This window comes from Mustela erminea, chromosome 2 (genome assembly GCF_009829155.1).
Source record: "Mustela erminea isolate mMusErm1 chromosome 2, mMusErm1.Pri, whole genome shotgun sequence".
Lineage (NCBI taxonomy): Eukaryota > Metazoa > Chordata > Mammalia > Carnivora > Mustelidae > Mustela > Mustela erminea.
Window position 1 is genome coordinate 159,119,550 of NC_045615.1, and position 23,221 is coordinate 159,142,770.

The following is a 23,221-nucleotide window of genomic DNA, read 5'->3' on the forward strand; positions in this document are numbered from 1 at the left end:
ACATCTTTCCCTTTCCTATCAAGACAGTAACATGAGCCTAAAAAAGAAATTGATCCAAACCACAAAACTAGGAAACTCAAATGGGAGCTATTTTAAAAGGGTATTGTAAATTTAGCAAATATGTCTTAAAAATATGACCGTCAGTTGAAAGAGTCCTTGGACAAGTGGATTTTTCTCTTTAATTCTTGATATGCTAAATAGTTGCCCCCAAAGAAAAAAAAATCTGACAAAATGAAAAAAATCTCAAGAAGCTCACGGAAGCCAATGAAAATACCATAAATTGGATATTCGTTTTAGGCAAATGTTATCACTTAAGCGACAGAACCATGAGGCCAGTTTGGTTTGGGCTAACAGGCCCGTCCAGGGCTGCTCAGCCCACAGCTCCATACACATGTAAATAATGCCCTACATTCTTTAAACCGGACTGACGGGTTTTTAGGGTGGAACCGCCATCATCTTTTTCCAGAAACAGGAATATCCTGAACTTAACAGTCTGTGAAAGTTTGAGGAAACATGCCACGATAAATCGTTTTGTCAAATTAATCAGGCCCCCTGCAGCTCCGCGTGGGGTGGCCTTTTCCCCTTCTCAGAGATTTCCCACCACCAAGACCAACCCACACCGACCAGTGACCAGCGGGAGGCCCGCAGGCCCTCCCCTTCCCTTGCCCCAGGCCCCTGCGGACCCAATCATATCAGCTGACTCAGCTGGTAGGGAGCCCATGGAACCCCCAAGCACTGGGGCAGGAGGTACTGGAATGTTCTGTCTGTGGAAACAATAGCATCATTAAAGCCCCAGTGATCCACTCGATCAGATCCACTAGATGACTGCAGAGGGCTCACTAGAAGGGCCGCAATTGTCGCTAAAAAGGCACGTTTTTCTACAAACTCCAGCTCAGGACCCACTTGCCCCTGCCAGAAACGCTGGGCGGTCCATACGTACTGTGCATGTGAGCGGCTGCTCTGAACAAAGGCGTTCATTTTCAAGACCCTGTTCCTCTCCTGCCCCCATGTTTGGCCCCGGGGCTTCCCTAAGTCTGTAGCTCCAGCCGCGCTACCCGCGCTCTGTGGATTTCAACCACTCCTTCTCCTGTGTCCCTGCGCATTTAAGCCACCGCTGAGGATGTTTCATTCACTTGTTTCAAAATATTCACCAGCCACTGGATGTCCCAGGATGAAAGACTTGACTTCTGCCCCTCCTGGAGCTTTCCACGGATGGGGAAGAAAAATTCATAACTGACTGTTAAAATGCCTCTAGTCCGTTTGTAACAGACACACACACCAGGGAGAGCTTGTCCAAAGTCAGGGAAAGGTTCAGGCAGAGGCACCATTTGAGCAGAGAAAGGCAGTGGTGAGTTCATTCTTTTTTTCTTTTTTTTAAAGAGTTTATTTATTTATTTGTCAGAGAGCGCACAGGTGCACGCCAAAGGTGGGGAGCAGCCGCCCCTCTGAGCAGGGAGCCGGATGCCAGCGGACAGGATCCCAGAACCCTGGCATCAAGACCCGGCTGAAGGCAGACACAACCGACTGAGCCACCAGGCGTCCTGGTGAATTCATTCCTGCCTGAGGGACCAGCCCACGGGAACACAGCTGAACTGCGCTGTCCCACACGGCAGCCACCAGCCCCACGTGGCTGCGTCACACACTTGAAACCCGGCTGGTCCAAAATGAGATGTGTTATGGATTTCAAAGACTCAGCATTAAAAAAAAAAAAAAAAAGAATGTAAAGTACTTCCTTAATAATTCTGGATATTGATTACATGTCAAAAGGACATTCTTTGGGATGGTAGTGGGGTAAATAAAATATTAAAATTATTTTCACCTTTTTAAAATGGGACACCTAGAACATTTTCAACTACATATGTGGCTTATCGTACATTTCTGTTGGATAGCTCTGTTCAGAGTATAAAAGCCTAGGTTGAGAGTACCAAAAAAATAACTTGAAATTAAAATAAAACAAAGAAGCTAGACATAGGAAAGGAGCCAGGTTGCTCAGGCTTGGAATATCACAGAGGAAGTCACTAGAGCCCTGAGCAGGGAAGGGAAGGAAACATCAGATCTCCCTTTGGGAAATCATTCTGGCAGCGGAACAGAAGAGAAACCAAGGCAGGGAGAAAAACTGGAGGAAGGAAATACGAGGCAATCACTGAGTAACCTACCCACTTTTCTAAAAAACTGAATCTGCTCTCAGGTCTTTAATCTGTGCCACTGGCCATTGGCCCCCGGGGCAGTCCCCTTTCTCAGATAAGGTTTTTACATACAGAGACTAAAACACTCAGGACTACAAAGAAAACTGATTACCAAAATACAGATATCATTTTAAAAAATCTGTGATATGGTAATTACATGCTTCCATACTGACACTTTAAATTAGATGTAGTCATAAGTCTAAATATTACTGTAATTTTGAAGTATTTCTGAGAATGCACAGTATCTTGAGCAACAGCTATCATGAGACACACAGTATCTGTTTCCACTGGTGATGAAGCCATGGGTCAGGCTCACATCGCTGTGGTTTGCTGCCTACATTTATACTCAAAGGACATTCTAAATTTTAGTGAGTGGTTATTGAAGACAAATCATAATTTTTTCCCCACCTAAGTCACAGACCACTTTCTTTTTTTTTTTTAGATTTTATTTATTTATTTGACAGAGATCACAAGTAGGCAGAGAGGCAGGTGGGGGTGGGGAGCAGGCTCCCTGCCGAGCAGAGAGCCCATGTGGGGCTCAATCCCAGGACCCTGAGATCATGACCTGAGCCGAAGGCAGAGGCTTTAACCCACGCACCCCACAGACCACGTTCAGTTCTAACCACGGACCCCTTAGGGACCTGTGGATCCCGGGTTAACAAGCCCTAGCAAGATGTTCCTGGGCTTTTGTCAGGAGTAAGTCTTGGCCCGTCTAAAAGGGGAAATGGTGGGAGTTGGGTAACAGACACTGCTTTACTTCTAGGACTTATCTATCCCCATGACCACATCTACAACAGCACATTAGATCAGCAGACCCAACGGCCTGGAAGACATTTTAATGGAATATTGGTATTTTTCTGGGTTATGATTGGAGCACATCTCTTTTTCTCAGATGAAGATATGGACCATAGGAACAGGTCCAGGAGCCCCCAAAGGCAAATGTTTTCCTTAGTTCTCAGGTGACTTCATTATTACATAGAGGCAGTCTCGCTCTGCCCAAAAAAATTTAGTGAAAAAACAAGAAGAGCAAAAAGACAAATATTGAACAGTTCCATTCATACACGGTACGTAAGGCAGTCCAAGACACAGAAACAGAGGAGAATGGTGGCTACTGGGAGCTCGCGGGTGGGGGAGGGGAGTCGCTTAATGGTTACAGTTTCAGAGGTTGCAGGACGAAAAAATTCTAGAGATTTCTTGAACAACAATGTAAAAACACACTTAACACTACTGACCTGTACACTTAAAAATGGTCACGCATTTTATATTGCTTTCTTTTAATCACAATAGAAAATGGTTAAAATTGCAAAACGAGAAAACAGATAAACAGGACATTCAGATCCTAATTCTAGTTCAACTTCTAATTATCCCTCAGCAGGGCAGCCACAAACACAGACCAGCTCTACCTAGTGCATAGTTTTGGAGGCATTAAACCCATACAGAACTTTGCTTTTAGGAGTGAAGACGCAAGTATTTATTTAAAATTCCTTTATATGGCAGCAGGGTTCACCTTTACAAATCTGGATATTGGTTTATACAGACTAAAACGGTCCGCTAAGATGAGTAATAATACCAAACACTTAATTAGCACCAAGTATGTGTTAGGCATTAATCTAAGCACTTCTTAAATACTGACTTGTTGGCTCATTTAATCCCTATAACAATCCTGTCCTATTATTATCTCCAGGTAAGGAAACAGAGGCACAAAAAATAGGCAGTGGTTGAAGTAAGATTCAAACAGGTAATTCAACTCCAGAGCTAGACCGGGAACACCCGAGGCAGGGACAGGGATGATCTTTTTTTTCTTTATGTATGTATTTATTCGCCAGAGTGTGTGGGCGCACACACATATGTGGCAGGAAGAGGCAGGGGGTAGGGAAAGGATCTCCCCACTGAGCACCGACCTTGACTCGGGGCTCAATCTCACCACCCTGAGCTCATGACCTGAGCTGAAACCAAGAATTGGGCTGCTTAACTGAGTGAGCCACCCAGGTGCCCCGTGGGACCAAGATTTTTATCTCTGAATTCTTGCTAGGGAACAATGCTAATTTATAATGTGCATTAGTCAGCAACCATTTATTGAGCAACAGATTATGACAGAATTCTGAGGCATTTTTGCCATTTAGCAGTTCTGTACAAAAAAAAAAATTCTTGCTGTGTGCTTCTTCTACTGTTGTTGGGTTTATTTTATTTTATTTTATTTTATTAAAGTAATCACTACACCCAACTTGGGGCTTGAACTTAACCCTGAGATCAGGAGTTGCACGTTCCTCCAATGGAGCCAGCCAGGCTCCCTGCCTCTAATTTTTCTTAAACTTAGTAAGGAGAAATTTTGTTGGAAAGGTTATGGGGGTGGGGGTGGGGGGCTGGGTATGGCAACCATTGGGAAAGTGCTCTGACCAGAAGATGCCCCGAGCACTTCCTTCTACTAATCTTCTAGAAAATGATTAAAGTGATTCCCCTACCTCCCCCCTGTTCAGAACTGGTCATCCCTGCCAGAGGCTCTAACCTACCCTGCCACTTGGTTATCTCTCATGCCCAAGAGGGGTGGGGAAAGGAGTGAGCAGGAGACAGAAAGGCCTGTCTGTAGACAAACAACAAATTCCAGGACCTGGTCTAAAATGGTATGTGGGGGACGGAAAGAGAGGAAGGCCTTAAAAGTCATCAAAGAGAATCAAGGGGTAACCTTAAAAGGGTTGCGGGCAGGGAAAAGCTCTTCATGGTTCAATAACCACTTTCTCCTCGAATTCGGGAGGAGGCAGCTGCATTCCTAAACCTAACAGGTTGAGACTGGCCCTAGTTCACAAAGCCTTTCTCTGTCAAGGTGTCACAGGCGTGTGCCCAACACCAGCAACATTTCAGACAGATGTCACCAAACCTGTGCTCCCCATGCAGCACACAAAGGACTCTCGTGGGAAGAGAAGTGGACTCCGCCCCCAGTGGGGTCACTCCGTATTTCCGGCTGGTGCGGCAGCGATGTGGTCAGGACTCACCTGTAGGTATACGGCCCCACTTCTTCTAACCGAGGGATCTCCCCTCTGAGGATCTCCTCTGGATTGGTGACATTGAAGAAATAGAACTGGGCATACACAGGCAGAGGGGGCTTCTTCCAGGAGTCAAAAGTCTCGGAACCATTCCTTAACACAATATTCTAGGGGAGAAAACCAAAAGGAGATTGTGTGAGGCAGTTGGCTTTGAACAAAGAGGCAGAGAGAGGGACGCTCCCTGCTCTGACCTCCTGGCTCACTTACTGCTCCCACAGGCATTCAACTGCGGTCCTTTGGGAGGAAGGCCGTGCCTCGGGTCAATAGGAAGCCCACAGCCCTATTAAGCCATAAAAGGTCTTCAATAACTACTTGTAGTAAAGGAAAGATGGTAGCCATTGCTCATGGGTACAAATGGTGTTACCAAAACCAAGGTCATAGATTGAACACCCAAAAGGCCCTACTGACTTTGTCATGGAGATTCCACGGATGGTACAGCTGCAGAGGAAAGCTGAGAAGCACTGCACACTCCTAGCTTGCCCGCCTGGTAGAACAACAAGGTGATGAGCCCAAGATGGCTGGATTCGGTCCTTCCATGAGAGGTAGAACCACACCCATTCCTACCACCTCCACCAGCAGCGGGTTCACAGGAATTTTTTTCATTCAGTCCCTAATAAAACCATAACGTAGAAATGCCTATCCCTGTCTTAAAAGATGAGGAAGCTGAGCCTTACTGATGTGAGGTGCCTGCCGTCCGTTATCTACAATCCTTCCTTCATTTCCTATCTTTACTGCGTGTTACGGGTCCCCTCCCAAACTCATATCTTGAAATCCCAATGCCTAGTACTTCAGGATGTGACCATATTTGGAGGCAGAGTCTTTAAAGAGAAACCCGAGGTTCAGTGGGGTCATTCAGGTGGGCTGTAATCCAGTATGATTGATGTCCTTATAAGAAGGAGAGCTTAGGGCTAAATACACACAAAGGAAAGACCATGTGGAGACATGAGAAGAAGACACAGCACTGGCGAGCCAAGGAGAGAGGCCTCAGAAGACATCCCCCTGGATGAAACCCTCATCTCAAGACTGTCAGTATCCGAAACCATGAGACGATGACCTTCCTTCGTTCAAGTCTGTGGTATTTGTTACAGCAGCCCTAACAAACCCATACATCTTGGAGTATTCTCCACCCTGCTGACTTCAGCCTTGGCCAAGCGACTTGATCTGACCAATGAAATGTGGGTGGGATGGCGGTGCCCCCATCTGGGGCTCAGGCCTTAGAAGGCTGGGGTTTCCACCAATCGGCCTTCGCCAAGAGAAGAGCACACGTCAGATGGCTGTGGATCTTTCAGCCAAGGCCCTAAAATGGTGATGTGTGGACCAGACATGAAGCTCATGGAGGCCAGCCCAGCTCAGCTCAATGTGCAGCCACCTGCACACCACGAGTGCGAAACAAATGTCACTGTTATAAGACACCAAGACCTGGAGATTGTGTGTTACACAGCATTGCAACGGAGGCCTGATTAACACAGCACTCCAGGTTAAGAGACCGAAACTTACTATGTAGTAGTCCCAACCGTCCTCAACTTGCTAGTGGGGAAAAATCTTTATTTTTTAGGGTATTGAAGTGCACAAGAAAGATAAAGAGACAGACTGAGAATAGACAACCCAAAGGATGAACAGTCGTTAACTCTGGAGTTGGGAATCTGGACCATTGTTACTTCCTACTTGGTGAATTTCAGTATTCTCCAACTTTTTTACAACCAATGAAGAAACAGACATTTAAAACATTTTCAGAAGAAAATCGAAAGAGGAAAATAATTTTAAAAAGAAAATCGAAAGAGGAAAATGGATTTGACTGGTACGGACGATGCAAGGCCAGTGGTGAAACAGTGAGACCAGACGGTAAGAGAAGCGTGCACTGAGGTCACCTGGAGTCGCGAGGCTCCGAGTGACAACAGACAACGGGACCGGCCTCAAAACATGTCCGATACCACACGCTACCATGTACTGTGACACAGCCCAGGACAGAATGTCCCATTTTAACAGTCTAGGCCTCCGACTTATCAGAAGGAATGATGCGGCTCTATTATTAAATAGAAAATCTTCGCAGGGAAGAACAAAGTGGCTCTGGGACGGGCGGATGCAGAGAACCCAAGCTCGCTGAAGTCAAGGTAGTGGTCGGCGGGGCTGGACAGAAACTTACATCCCTGAGTCGGCCATGCCCTAGAACTGGGGATTATTTGTGGTCTGGCTTCTGCTCGAAATGTCCAATGGTCAGATTTTTCTTCAAACCACACATTATTGAAATAGTTTGGTGTTTACGATCTTTAGTGATTTTCTCAAATAAGATCAGATGGACAAGACAGAAAAATTTAAAGACAAACCATGAAACTCCTTTCCTCCAACTTTGCACATTCAGCTCAGCCTTTCCTGCGTGAAGTCCTCCCCACCTGCCCAGCATGCCTGGGTCTTCCTCTGCCCAGCCCCGGAGCAGCTGAATCACCAACTTGAGGCAGGCTTTTCTAGAAGCTGGTGGTCTTTTATCTCCTCTCCTATCTCAGTTATCTGAAGAGGAGCTGGATAGAGCCACGCTGAGAGAGCGAGAGAACCGCAGAACTGCAAAGGTCCTGGGGTTGGCAAGATGGAACTCCGGGGCTCCAGAAGGGTAAGGGGGTGTGGGTGAAGGTCGGCGCTGGGGCTGGAATCCTGTGCGGCTCTTCTCTACCCTCCGACCCTATTTCTGCATATAATAGTTTTTAAAAAATGGGTAAAAATATACAACACTTTTTTTTTTTTTACTTTTTGAAACTTTATTTCAACATAACTATGCTTGCAGAAATGCACTCATACTGATAATATATGACTCATAATAGAATGCAATTTAAGTTTAACTTCTCCTACATGATTTAGACCAAAACCTGGTACATGGTTTAAATTATACTATACATCTTAGCGATACAAGTTGTATGGTAGAGTTTCTCCACCAAAGTATATACATGTTAGCCTCCAGAAATACCCTAGTAACATGAACTTAACCTACCTAAAACTGATATGTTAACTATGAGAAATATAATACATAAATTATAATTCATTTTCTAGAGGACTTTGAAGGTCCAAAGATATTTTTTAAGTTGTCTGACTTCATTAAAATAAGGAGCTCTTTTTCTCGTCCATAAATTTCCAGAATGGGACAAGGCAAAGACATCCTCTCCCACGAATGCCTTGGGTATCCCTCTTCCACTGGATGCGTCACGCCTTCTTTTGAACCCAGTAACACATTACATTGGGATTTCTTGGGGAAAAAGTGGTCAGGATCAAAAACACCTGATAAAAATCAAAGTTAATGGGGATCAACATGAAGCAGCCCAAATCAGCGACCAAAAATGAGGACAGTGCATCTACTCAGTATGGAACTGAATGAGGTTAACCATTGGCTTTTACAAAAAGAAGGCGCTAACCCAAAAGACCCAAAGAAAGGGTCTTTTTTTTTCTTTGATCTTCCCCACAGTGTCTAGAACAATGCAGTTCTTGGACAAATATCTATTCAATCAACAAAACAGAGTACTGGAATACTTGATCACAGGATGCCTGGAGGGCTCAGCGGGTCAAGCCTTCGGCTCAGGTCATGATTGCTGGGTCCTGGGATGAATGGAGCCCCGGGTCAGGCTGCCTGCTCAGCGGGGACCCTGCTTCTCTGTCTCCCTTTGCCCCTCCTCCTGCTTGTGCCCTCTCTCGCTCTCTGACAAATAAATAAATAAAATATTTTTAAAAAGAGAGAGAGAGAGAGAGAGGGAACAATTAAATACTAGCTTCCACCAACTTTGCTTATAAGATGCTGGACAAGAAGAACTTTTTTCTTTTTCTTTCTTTCTTTCTTTGAGAGAGAGAGAGCAAGCATGAGAGTGCCAGGCTTTACACCCAGCATGGAGCCCAACACAGGGGCCGATCCCACCACCCTGAGATCATGACCTGAGCTGAAATCAAGAGGCGGCCACTTCCACCACTGGGCCACTACGGCGCCATGAGGAGTAGTTGACAGGAGGCCATCAGAGAGGTGCCAAAGAAAGGCATGGATGGTCACATGCGAAGTCACAGTGCCAGATCTTACAAGAGCAGATCCCAAGCCACAAAGCCAAGGGAGCTTTAAAGAGTACCCAGAGCAGGTGTCTGCTCCCTGGACATTTTAGTTATGTTCAGATACGGGAAAGTAATACCTTCATTATAATCACATAAACCTGGGAAATCTAGCACCTGTCAGTTTGTGCATCTTATCAGTAAACCAGAACCCTAAAGAGCTAAGAGCAGCAGTTCCTTTCGTGGATGGGAAAAAAATCCATGTCCCTCCATGACCCCTCTTCCTAACAACTATCTGAAGCAGTGCTATACCCTTGGTTTTCCTGCAAAATATAGAACTATGAATGCAAATCATCAAAACACTGCATACTTGCTAGGCATGATCAGAGATGACCCATTCCAAAAGCACGCCCCCTACTTAGGGGAATACTGACCCACACAGGCAAGTAATTCCGCAATATAAGGTAGCATGTGACAGCTGGTCAATGAGGATGCCAGAAAAGGCTCTCAACAGTGCTTAGAGAAGAGACTCTAAGAACTGAGACGGAGAATGGCAGTCCTTACAGTGGGCCAGGGAGAATGCATAAAAACTTAGCAAACAGAGGAAGGTCACATGGGTGGACACCTTACGCACAGCCAGGGTTGGTTCCACTATCCTCTCTGTCCTGGCAGAGTGGGCCCTTCCTGCCTGCCTGTTCCGTGTCCGTCTCTCCCAGAACCCTCGGCTTAACTGGAAAGATAGTGGGTGTAGAGAAGGAGACAATAAAACATACAGAGATGGGACAGCAGTGGGTGTGACTGTGTATTCACTTAGAGAGAAAGGTTCGGGTCACAGGAGCCTAGATTTCATCTGAAAGGAAGTGGGGAGCCATGGGAGGTTTGGAGCTGCAGAGTTTTATCAAGAGCCGGGCACTATACTGCCCTTTATCTCATGTAATTCCCTGAATGGCCTAAAACGTGAAAATCATTTTCCCTGTTTTACACTTCGAGAGACCAAAGCTCCAAGGTTAAGAGAATGCCTAAGGTTTGCAAGGTGGAGTTAGCCTCCCACCCAGGACTCACTCCAAACCTGAGCTCCTGGCGATGCTGAATTTTACCAGAGCCCCACATTCCTGGAAAACGGTAAAGAGTTCAGGAACCCCCACCCCCTTCTGTGTTCCGGGAAATGGCTTACTGCAAAAAAATTCCCCCTATAACTGGGATAAGGTTCCCCCCATTGTTTATCCCTCCTTTACCTGACCAGGCCAGATGCAGACCCTCTACACTCCCATTTTTTTTTGCCTCCTAACTAATTAGTTGAACCATATATTCCCACCGATCGATGGGAACAAGATGCCTGTTAATGTACAACATGGTGACTATAGTTAATAACTCTTTCTGGTATACCTGAAATTTGCTGAGAGAATAGATATTAGGTGTTCTCACCCCCCACCCCCAACACACACACACACACACACACACACACACACACACACACACAGGCAACTATGGAGGAGATGGATATGTTACTTAGTATGATTATAATAATCATTCCACAGTGTAGATGTTATTCAAAACGTCAGGCTGTAGACCTTAAATGTATACAGTTTAAAAACATGTTTTAATTTAAGTATAGTTGATAAACAACGTTACAATTACTTTCAGATGTACAACATAGTGATTCAGTAAATTGTACATAATACTGTGCCCGCCACAAGTGTGGCTACCATCTGCCACCCTCCAGTATTCGTACAATACCATGGACTAGATTCCCTATCTTGTGCCTTTTGTTTCCTGATTTACTTATTCCATAACAGGAAGCCTGTATTTCCCACTCCCCTTTACTGACTTTGTTTTCCAGGACCATACATGAAAGTGAACTCAAAATAGATGAAAGACCTTAAATGTGAGACCTAACATCATAAAAATCCTAGAAGAGAGATAGGCAGTAATTTCTCTGACATTAGCCAAAGCACCATTTTTCTTGGTAAGTCTCCTCGGGCAACGGGAACAGAAGCAAAAATAAACTACTGGGACGACACCAAAATAAAAAGCTTCTGCACAGCGAAGGAAACCACCAATAAAACAAAAAAGGCAATCTCCTGAAGAGGAGAAAATATTTGCAAATGATATATCTGATAGGGGGTTACTATCCAAAATACACAAAGAACTTACACAGCTCAACACCAAATATATGTAATTTGTATTTGTCAATCACACCTCAACAAGGTGGAAAAAAAAACCAGCTCATTAGCCAAACTCTGGTTAAGTTTCTCTCCTTCTCAGTCTTGTTTACTCTCCCTCGTTGCCAGCAAAACTGGCTCCAGGAGGTCACTCTGTCAGTGTTCTCCCTACGGTACGTTCCCTGCTTCCTACTGCACTAGACCTTTCAAATGGTCTCTCCTCACCTAGGCTGGATTTTTTACTTGAAGCTCCTAACTTTTGTGCCACATTGCCTATTTTGAGTCAACACAGGCAGGCGAGAGGTGTTTTAAAAGGTTAAGCGGGTCCAAGTGGGACGGAGGGGTTGGCTAGGAGGATAGTAAGGATGAAATGAGGTTTGTGCAGAGTGCTTATCTCAAGCCACACCCAAAATGCTCAACGAATGGTAACTGTGATCTTGATTATTGCCACCTTCAGGGTGGGGATCAAAGTTCTCAGTTTAAAGGAAACAAGGAATCATGTCCGTTGCAAGGTCGACAGTCCAGCAAATGTTAAACGATAAAAGACAAAAGAAACCACACAGGATGTCTTTAGTCATGATCCTGTCTTATAGCTCCGTCTGTAATTCAGTTTAGGTTGAGACAACGAGGAATTAGCATAAAATCAGAAATAACCAAAATGTCAAACGGAAAAGAATGATTTAGTAAATATGATAACTCACAGGCTGGAGGAGAAAGCAACCATTAAAATGATAAAGACTACACAGAAATAAGGAACGTGTTCATGATCTTTGTCAAATGGAGAAAGACCATGTAGAATATATATGCATGTGCACAAGACTGGCAGATAAAATGCAAACATGAAAATATGGAGGGGGGTAAAATCCAGATAATTTAAAAATGTCAATGTTTTAGTTGCCATCAACACCTCTAAGCCTCTACGCTAACCATCTAATCACACATCTCTCTGGGACAGGACCAGGAGGGGTCTTCCGTTCTCCAAGTTTTCCACATCATTAGGATTCTTTTTTTCTTACAGCAGAAATAAATTCCTTCTGGAAGCTGAAAAATAATCATGCCCTTATTTTCTTTTTTAAGTGAAAATCAAAGACAGAAACTCAGATTCTATAAAATGTCATTAATGGGGCCTGAGGGAAAGGAGAGGGAGTGGACCCCCAGAGAACCCACTTCATCTGGGCTTTTCCTCTGTCCTTGCAAAACAAAGGCGAGGCTGATGCCGGGCCAGCTGCGGCCGCTCTCCCACAACAGCTCCAGGAGCCGCCATCCCCCACCCCGGGTTCCGCCTCCCCAGTATTTCTACCCCCCCCCCCCCCCCCCCCCACTGCCCAGAACGCGGACTGAGCACGCTGCCTTCCTTGCTAACTCCTCCGGACAAGCATCCCAGTCTGCGAAGAATTTCAGAGTCAGAAAGGACCCGCAGTCTCATTTACCGAAAGAAAACCGCCTCAGAATTACGAACCTCGAAAGAGCCATCAAGTGTGAGTGCACAGATGGCTTAACTGCTCGGCTTGAGGTGATTTCCTCTGTTTGCGTCCAGCTCTTAGGCCATGAACATCCAAAGACAAGGAGAAGCATTTCCAGAAAGGAGGGCTAAATCCTCCCTGGAAGGGAGGGTAAAGCTGGCTGGTTTTACAAAAGTCTGATGTGAACTTCTTCCTCCGGATCTCAAGGCGACCAGGGCAGTTTGGGGATAGAAACGAACATGGAGCGTCCTTAACTGAACACAGCAAATGCACAGCCCAACGACGGACGCGATCCTTGACAGCCTGCCAGAGCCACACGGGGGAACAGGTTCCGGTGCGACCTGGGGCTCTCCTCGCCATCTGCCTCCGGCCTCCACCCCCATCGCCACCCCCCCCACCCGCAACCACTGTCAGTGGAGTCAACACCCATACACGCCTCGCTCCTTCCTCCACCCAAGTCTTGCCCTCCCTAGCGTTGGCCTTTCCTGCACCGTTAATGTGTCTCCTCTCTTCCACGCCACGATGCTCCGTGTTTGTCGAGTCCCAGAACGGACCGCATGTCGGGTGTGTACACACAGCAAGTGCAGATGGAGAAAGGGAATGAAAGAACAGAGGGTAGCTCATAAATACAGTGACCTCCTTATTTTTTTTTTAAGATTTTATTTATTTATTTGACAAACAGAGACCACAAGTAGGCAGAGAGGCAAGAGGAGAGAGGCAGGGAAGCAGGCTCCCCGCTGAGCAGAAAGCCCCATGCGGGGCTCGATCCCAGGACCCTGGAATCATGACCTGAGCTGAAAGCAGAGGATTTAACCAACCGAGCCACGCAGGCGTCCCCGACCTCCTTATTTTTATCTCCTTCCTCTGACATTCACCTCCGGCACCCTTACTACCAGGGTCAGCTCCTACTTCCAGAGTCTCTAGGCGACAGGGGTTGGGCTACGGCGTTGCGCCATCATCTCCAAGCCTGACGGGCGGACCTTGCAAGGTAAAAATTCCTATTTTTCAGATAAGGAAATGGTGGTGCTGGTGTTCCCAAGGTCACACAGCCAGGAAGTCAAATCGAATCTGACCCAGTCCAGGTCTGTGGGTTTGCATAAACCCCATGCTTGGCCCCACTAGCAGCTGCCCGGAGAACAAATCCCCCAGGGGAAGACCTGCCAGATCTAGCATTTAAAAACAGAGTACACCCGGGTGCGCCCCAAATACGGCATGGAGTGTGTCACAAAGTACTTTCATTCTTAGGGGACGCATGCTTGCAGGATTCAAGGCCAAAAATTGGGTATCTGCACCTTATACTCAAATAATTCCAGAAAAAGGCTGTCGGAGAGAGATGAAGTAAATATGGCAGATCGTAACAAACAATAAACTGAAGTGAATCAAAATCTTGCAAGAGATGTACCCACTCAAATATTATGCCCTACTTATCTGGAATCCAGATGTGTCTAGGCATCCTGCGTTTTACCCCGCAGCCCCACACCCCCGGGACACTGTAAATCTATGCAGAAACCCCGCCATAGACTCAGCGCTTCCTGCGGAGTCAGGCCTTACCTCTGGAGGGAAGGAAACCAGGGCAGCTGTGTGGAGTCATGGCCAACTCCCAGGATGGGACAGACAGTGAGGGGCTGACCGAAGAGAAGCCTGGTAGCTTCTCTGCCCCATCATGCTAATGAGCCCCAAAAAAGCACCTCAACCTCCTGCCAGAGGATGGTCCAGAAGAGGGCTTCATTTTGACCTGAAACTTCTCATTTCTACCCCCAGATCCTCTGAGCATTCGACTGTGCACTCCCAGGGGCTTGCTCCGCAAAGGATGGATTTAGAAACAAACAAGTAATATAACCTCAAGCCCGGAAAATGTCTGGCACAAGAAGTCATTAATTCTGCCCAAGATAACAAACCAGTTCCCTTGGTCCCAGGGAGCCCTTTGCACAATTTAAACACAAAAATATGGCTTGGGAATAACTGATCTTTCTTACAGAGGATTCTGCTGTTGGTGGCAACTATTACCACTCAAACCCCGTCATTAACCGAGTTTTCCAGTTACACGAAATTAAATCTCAGGGCAAAGTCCTAAATCAGTTTTACAATGTGACATGGATATTGCCTATAAATTGTACCCAAGTAGAACATGATGGATTTTTCCAGGCGTAATATTGTAGTACTACTACTACCAAAAGAGAGATTAGGAAGGTTATGGAGTCGTGTGGTGAATCTGCAGTGTCAACAACCAAATTCATCATTTAAACCGAAAAACTTGTTTTCAGCTAATTAGCCAGTACGTACAGATTGAGAGATTTCTATGTGCCCAACAGACATGGGCCCTGTTCTGACGAAGAAATTTAGCTAAGGACACAAAACTGCCACGCATGAAGCAGCCAGTGAACACTGATGTGCGAGGCCCAGTAATTCAGCCCAAAGAAAGTAATAATTATTTGGATCCTCTCAGTTGTATGGACCCATCCTAAAATCCCCTCCTCATCTGGACATCCCACAGTGTGACCAAAAATGGGCCTACGATTTTCCTCCGCTAATTAATCCTAAACCCTGTACTCTTCTTCTCCATCTCAACTCCTGATCCCGGAGGTGGCCTGGGCGGCAGCAATACTACAGACATTCTCTTCTCCAGGATCCTTTCAAATCCTTTCTCCACCTCAGCCTCCAGAAAGTTCTATGAAACGTGTCTATGGGAGCAGACACTCTCGCCAGTGTTCATAGGATAAAAGCCCAAGGTCCTTCCCCTGCCTCACTCAGGGGACGCAGGAGGTCACCTGTCATCATCTGTCATTCCCTCCCAGGCACTTTCTTGCATCAGCGACACTCAACCACCCTCTGCTCCCAGGGTAGAAGCTGGGTCAGCGGCTTGGTATGGGAGCTGCCCTACGGGATACAGCCACAGGACACAACACCTCCAAGCCAGCCCGACAGAGATACTTCGGGAAGGCAGGAGGAAGAGAGTTGCTGAAGCAGCTGTCCTCGTATAAGCCACTTGCAAATGATAAGAATAAGAATAAGAAAAAGGTAAGGATAAGATAATGCATTACGCTTAGACGGGAATAGGGAATACTTTAAGGCAACTTCCAGGATTCAAGAGCGCTGCGGGTGGTTCTGTTAGCTCACCAGACAGCCACTGAATGGTTACGCACAACCTGACCATCCACATCGCTGTCTACAGGGTCTACATTCACCCGGAGATGACGCAGACCAACCCTGACAACCTGGCCCAACGGCGTGGGAATGCGTGCGAATGGTCCTCACCAGACTCCCGGTTCATAAAACTCACCAAATACCAAAATACCTGCTGGTTTGCTTTGTTTTTTAAAATTTCTCCCTGGGTGGCTCCGACGACGGTTGAGCACAGGCCTTGGGCTCAGGTCAGGAGGGATCCAGCCCCTCCTCGGATGCCTGCTCAGCGGGGAGCCTGCGGCTCCTTCCTCTGCCCCTCCCCCACGCTTGTGATGAGCGCATGCGCATGCTCTTTCTCCCGCATGGATGCACTTTCTCTCGCAATTAAATATCTTTAAAAATAAATAATTTTTTTTTCTCCTTGAAACGAAGCAGACCCAGTGCAGACTCTCGTAGTCATGTAAGTCATTTGTACTGCTTTCCTTTTTTTAAATTCTGCTGCGGGACAAGAAAGAAGCTGCCATCCGCATTCTGCCCTAACTCTCCGACCTTATTTTCACTGAGGAGCAAATGCATTGGCATTTTTAATGTCACTGTTGATGAGCCCGTTTTGCTTTAATTGCAATTGTAATAATGTCAGCTAATGAGATCTGACAGCTTATGTTCACACATTAGTTGATGCGGAAGCTGCTACTCCGTCTATAAATGACAGAAGGGACAACGCGGGCGACAGCCGTCCCCGAAAGCTCCGGCTACAAAGCCGCTAGGTGACTTCTGTTTAAATTTAGGTTTTATCTATTTATTTGACAGAGAGATAGAGAAAGAGAGGACAGCAGGCGGGGGAGCAGCAGGCGGAGGCAGAGGGAGAGGCAGGCTCTGAGCACAGCCCGACGTGGGGCTCTATCCAGCACGACCCGAACCCTCCACCCAGGTGTCCACCCCCAAGATGACTCTACACGCTTCCATGTGATAATAAATGTGAAGCCAAGGCTGAGAACTGCCAGCCCAAAGGGAGAGAAAGCAGCCACCAGCTGGAAACCAGATCAAGGGTCGGGTGACCCCTGGAGAAACTGATGGGCGCGCAGAAGTGTGTGCAGAGGGAGGGGGTGGCTAAAGGAGCGGACGAGGAGGAGGATTTTTAAGACGTGACTCAAGAAGGGGCCCGTGGAAACAATGCCCAGGCTCCGCGCCTAACCCGTAGGGCCACTCTTACTGTTGCACAACCTGCTGGGCTGTGATTACATCTCTCGGTGGATGTGAGGGTTGCCTCCAGTGCCTGCTAGGATCGCCGTCCCCTCTCCTTCCAGTACTGTTGACCATCAGAAGGACAGCGTCGAAAGCAACTCCCCTTGAGGTGGGACTTCCCCTGCTCTAACGATGGCATCTGCCTCTCCGTCTCTAGAAAGCCCGTAACACGCAGATGCTGAAGGGGCCAGGCCGGCGTGGTTCAGTGTCACGGCCGTGGGTTTGCCCATCTGTTTGGTGTCAAACCCTGCGGATAATATTCACTTCTTCAGAGAACTGTGCCCTCTTCCATTTTTGTTAAACACACCACCCTCCCATTTCCCTTCTTTTGGTAAAAAGATTCAGATACAAACAGGGGATTTCTTTATTCTAAGAACAACAACAGAGCAGGCAGGATAACACAAAGGGCTCCTTCCCTGGGCCTCCGAGGTAGGGAGCCAGCAGGAATGTGAGGGTCATGGGAACAGGGGGGGAGGTCCCCTCTGAAGGGTGGCCTCATTCTGCCCAGACAGATGTCACACCGGACGGTGGCCAGGTGAGCACGCACAACAACCACATGCTTCAGGAGAAGCTGGAAACTGGGACTATTGGGCAAAGTTTCGAGATTTTAAAGGTAGAGTGAGGCAATGACCACTGGCCTACAGAGTATAACAAAACTGTGAAGATAAACAACATGAAACATAATAAGCAAACAAGATCATCCCCAAGGATGTACGTCTTCATTTACTCATTCTTGCATTCACCAAGTAATACTTAAAACATCTGTTATGCACAACGTTGCACTTGATGCAATGGGAAGATGGCACACAGCTATACATGACAGGGCCCCACCTTCAAAGGGAGCTTTCAAGCCAGTACTAAAGTATGTCCTGCGGATTGACATAAGGACTGACATCGTCATAGGCAGGGCTGAGGATAGAGGCGATTTTTCAAATAATTCAATTATAGAGATGCGCATGGTCTTGTCTATTTCGATTAGCACACGGGGACGACAAGAGAGTCACTGAAGCTACAGCACCGAAAACCCACACTACGAACTTGACCCATGGGCCTGTGTGGAGACTGAAGGAAGGCATGTGCAACCCACCAAACAAAATCCTGGTGGCCCGATTAATAACATAGTTTCTGAATTGCTCTTACAGAAATGTAACAGAGATACTATGTTATTTTTTTAAGTCATTCTAAAAATCAGCATAATTAATTAAATGAAAACTAGAGTAGCAGCTCTCAAAGTGTGGTCTGAGGACCTCTGGGGGTCTCCAAGACCCTCTCGGGGGGTCCACAAGGTCAAAACAATTTTCATAATAATATTAAGACATTATTTGCCCTTTTCATGCTTATTCTCTCATGACTGTAGAGAGCAGTTTTCCAGAGGCCATAAGACATGTAACGATGTCATTGCTCTGAAAGCTAATATGTGCTTGGGTACTCTGGTGCTATAAAAATTTATCAGTTTTAATTTCTGATATTGTAAATATTGATAGATACAACTCACAGAAACACAAGCCTTTTGGGTCTTCAATTTAAGAGTGTAAAGGGGCCTGCACCCCCAAAATTTGAATTAGTTTACAAATTCTGCAAGGGTAAGATTGTGTCTACTTTACTCTTGGATCCACAGCTGCTAGCACACTGCCTCACAAATGGTCCACACTTGGTACATATTTGCTAAATAAATGAATGACTGCCAAAGTATATATGTAAAAATACTTTTAGATACAGACAGCAACACCAAGAAGTAGCCTTATTTTCCTTTGTTGCTTTTGACTGGTTACCAGCGTTGATGAAAAATGGTCCCCGCATTTAGTACACCATGTACATACAGAATATTTCCCGATGACACAGGCCATAAATGCCTAGTCGCTTGGCCAACATCCTATGTTTTCATTAATGGTCTTACAATCCCACCTGCTGATTCTTCCCCAGGACACAAGCAAATGTCTGGCAGAACAGATGGTCCCTTTGCTGTGCCCGACAGAATGAAATCTTGCACTTTATTAAGAAAGCAAGAAAAAAAAAAGCAAGCGAGCAAGAACAGTTCTCACAAGCAACACCCTTCCCCTCCCCCCACCCAAATCCTTCCTTTAATGTAAACTTGAAGAACAACAGTATCCACGAAGAGTAACATCTTCTGCTGGAATCGTCATCTCTTTCACATACCCACTATACCAGATGAAATGAAAAATAAATAAAAGTGGGAACAGAAGCACCCCATTTTTGAAAAGTGTATTTGTTACTACATGTGCGTAAATAAAAACGTGGAATGATTAACAGTATGTCAGCAGTAGTTATCTTTGTTTTATTATTTTTTGTTGTATCTGACTTTGTAGAATGGCATGTATTTCTTATCAGAAAAATTAAAATAAAGAATAAAATACAAAGGTTTAAAAAAAAAAAAAGGAACCGCTATCTCGAGGAACAAAGATGTGGGCTGCCACAAGGACCATCCAAACCAGTCAGGGTCAGCGTTTTTTTTTTTTTTTTTTTTTTTTTTTTTACAACACTGAGAAAAAGATGTTTTATTATCTTAACTTGACCATAAATTATAATGATTATTTATAAAAGTTATATAAATGCAACCTGATTATCTTTAAAGTCTCAAAGAGCCAAATACAAATAAAGCACAGAAAATTAAATGAATTAAAAAAAGTTTTGACATAATTCTTCCACACATTATATGTAATCACTGGAAGAATCATTGCAATAATTACCCAAAGTAATACTAAAGGTAACAAAAGAGATGTTTGGTCATAAATGTAAATTCAAATGTAAAGTATATCTACAATAATAGATCAAAGTGTATCTGTAATTTCTAGCAGTAATAAACACGTTAGTTGGCAATACTGTATTCTTCAATGAAATAAGTAAGCAGATCAAGGATAAAATGTTGGATAGTCTTATCAACGAGGCCATCTTTCAGGACAGTTTTTCAGGGGTACTGTTTTTCAGTTCTACACATGTAACTGAGCTGTTTGTCATTATTCTAGAACCAGTATTTTATTTATACAATCTGCACATCAAAATATAACAAATAATTATACATCAGGATTGGTAGGAATACCAAGTATTATTTCACAACTGCCACTACGTGTTTCTTCTTCTCTGACACAATTGCCACAGATCCAGGCTTGCTATGTTTGAGACGATTCACCTCCTTTCGTCGGCGAGCTTCCTTCATGATCCGCTGTTCCTGGATCTGGCTGTAGATAGATTTTGGTAGATGTCGGTGACGAGCAATGCGTTTTATATGAGGATGATGTTGAAATTTCTCCTTCAACTTCTGGTTATAATCTTTGGCTGCTTTTTCTCGTGATGTAAGCACACCCAATTTTTCAGAAGCATTAGCTTTCCACAGACGAATGTTCATTTCATCAGATCCACACATAATATATTTGCTGTCAGAAGTCCATTTTACACAGATAACATGTTGCATTCTCTTTGTGTGATAGACTTCCCTGCTTCTACTTTTGTCCACAGGAAAGATACGAATAGATTTATCAAAACTAGCAGACACAAACTCTTTCCCAGTGGGAGAATAATCCACATCAAGCACCGCAGACACGTGATCCATATGTACCATTACAGGAGTGTCCAGGGCACGCATATCAAATGTATACAAGTTGTAATCTTCATTTGCTGCAGTAAAAACGAAAGCTTCCATAGGGTTCCAACAAATTGTATTTGTTCTCATATCTAAGATGACCTTTTTCAGAGGAGTAGCTTGCCTCATATCATATAGTACTATATTCCTGTCAGAAGCACAACTTCCCAAGAGAAATGTCTCAATTGGGTTAAATTTAACACTACTTATGCTGTCGAATCCCCAGGTCATTGAACAGATAGGACTTGTTCTTTGTTCATCCCAAATGTCTACTTGCTGTCCACATGTGGCAAAAACAGCTTCTTTCCAGTGATGATCAATTCCTGTATACACTGTCTTTCCTAATATTGTGTGTAATGGTTCTTCCTCTTCTCCATAACCCGGTCCATCCATTTTCCATTGCTTCACAGTTTTGTCATCGCCAACAGTAAAAAAAGAAGTCCCACAAAAGCGAGTACATATTCCTCGTACAAAACCTTCATGGGCTTGTATTGTTCGGATACATTTCCGTTTAGTCAAGTTCCAAATTCTAACCTCTCCATCACATGCCCCAGAAAGGACAGTAGCCAGGCTCTTTGGATGCTTTGCCATGCAATTGACTCCATCTCGGTGACCATCCAGAGAAGCAAGGAATGGTTTTGCAAATACCCGTTCCAGTTTGGTAGCATTTAAAGCTCTTACATATTCTCGCGGGACCTCAAAAGGATGTAAAGTAGGATCATAGTTTCTTGGAACTCTTTGTAAGTCCAGTTTGGTTTCGCGGACATAGTTGTCCGGGTTCCGGCTCAGCATCTTCACCTTCATTTTGGCTGCTAGTTGCCCCTGGACCCCCCAAGCCTTTCCTCCGCGTTCGGATTACCACCGCCTCCTCAGACACATGCTCCAGGGTCAGCGTTTTAACTTGGGGGCCAGGGCTAAGGAGTCTGGCTCAGCAAGCCTGGCAGCATCTGCGTTTTGAAACTCTCTAAGTGATTCTGATGGGGTTCCTAGGGTCTAGGGACAACAGTGAGACCTACGGGTTTACTCCATTGCCCTGACCGTTAATGAATGCACTCATGGTCGCTAAGAATTAGTAAGATATTGAAAGAAACGTAGTACAATTTTACTATCACAAGATCACATTTCTAAAAGCCAGGGAGGCGACGGGTAATTTTGCTTAGGAGCTAACGCATCTTGCAAGGATACTGCCTCTGCTTAAGAGTCTATGACTTCTGCTTGCGCTGAGCCGATCACATTAGTCTGTTACACATTTGGAAAGGAGAAACCACGAGATAAAGCCTGCCTGTGGGAGCTTCAGCAGCTGAAGCATCCCATAGGGCTGTGGCCGAGGAAGCCCCCAGTGACTAAACAGCCTGGGCTCACGGAGTCAACAGAGGAAACTATCTGGGAGGGGAAAACAGAGGAAGGAGTGGGAGATGCAGAGTGCCTGGTCCTGCTGACTTTCCAGTTTCTAGTGTCCTCTACAGGCCCTCCTGTTTATGGTTCTCCCATGAGCTTCCTCTTTCAGCTTTACAAAAAAAATCCCCATCCTTCTGGATCCACGGGCTGGAAGCACGGGCTGTAGCTCCTTGCTCTTCTTAATTGCTAAGAAGAGGAGGACAGTGTGGTATGCGAGGATAGAACTGACTGTCCAAACCAGGGATCTTTCAAGAGGAAAGAAGGTGCCAGTGCCAGGCTCTCTGGTCATCCTTGGGATGGGAAAAGTGATTTAGGAGACCCAGCTTGCACGCCTAACCCTACCTCTACCTCTCCATCTGGCCTCTGGTAAGTCAATTGTCTACCTTTCCTGCAGCACATTAATATAAAGACAATTTGGTGCCTACCGCCACCTATTTTAAAGCTGATAGGGGCTCAGTTTCCTTGACTATAAATTAACAGATTCAGTGATGTCTCAGGTTTTTTTCTTACTCCGAGGTTCTAGTCTTCACAACTCTGAAAAGCAGTAATTCAAGGAAATAGCAGGCAAGAAGTCTTTTAAGATTACATATAGTTGATCGTTTTCACATAAACACACATGAAAATGTTTAACTAATTTGACTTTAAAAAATGAAGACCCCCCCACATATTCACCATTAATGTTATTTGGTTAAATCACCCACGATTAAATTTTATTTCTTGAGGCCTCAGCAGAATAGCTCCAAAGCTCTTTGGCTCCTAAAAGAGGCCAGCTGCTCCTGATTGCCCAGAGTCTCAGGTCCCGGCCAAGCATAAAGTATATTTGTCCCATTGGTCTCATCCCTGACATCCAATGCGGTCTTCCTTCCTTGGCCTGCGAGTAGGAAACATGGAAACAGTCTCTTTCCTTCTCACTGGTTCCCTTGCCAGAACTTTTCATTTCAGCCAGCCCAGACGGACTCTGACTGGCTCTGCACTCCCATTTCTGGGAAAT

At 45.3% G+C, this 23,221-nt stretch overlaps 2 protein-coding genes across 2 annotated transcripts in view; both read right to left on the reverse strand.

The window, feature by feature from the left end:
- The window catches only part of SCARB2 (scavenger receptor class B member 2), a 72,686-nt gene that overhangs the window by 44,889 nt on the left and 4,576 nt on the right, over positions 1–23,221 (reverse strand). Inside the window, exon 2 of the mRNA XM_032334618.1 lies at positions 5,177–5,334. Coding sequence (XP_032190509.1) covers positions 5,177–5,334 — 158 coding nt within the window. The remainder of the gene's footprint in view (positions 1–5,176; positions 5,335–23,221) is intronic.
- Positions 19,730–21,708, reverse strand: LOC116585223 (DDB1- and CUL4-associated factor 13). Its single transcript, XM_032334619.1, has one exon. It carries the CDS (start codon positions 21,634–21,636, stop codon positions 20,299–20,301), a length of 1,338 nt encoding a protein of 445 aa, XP_032190510.1. The 5' UTR covers positions 21,637–21,708; the 3' UTR covers positions 19,730–20,298.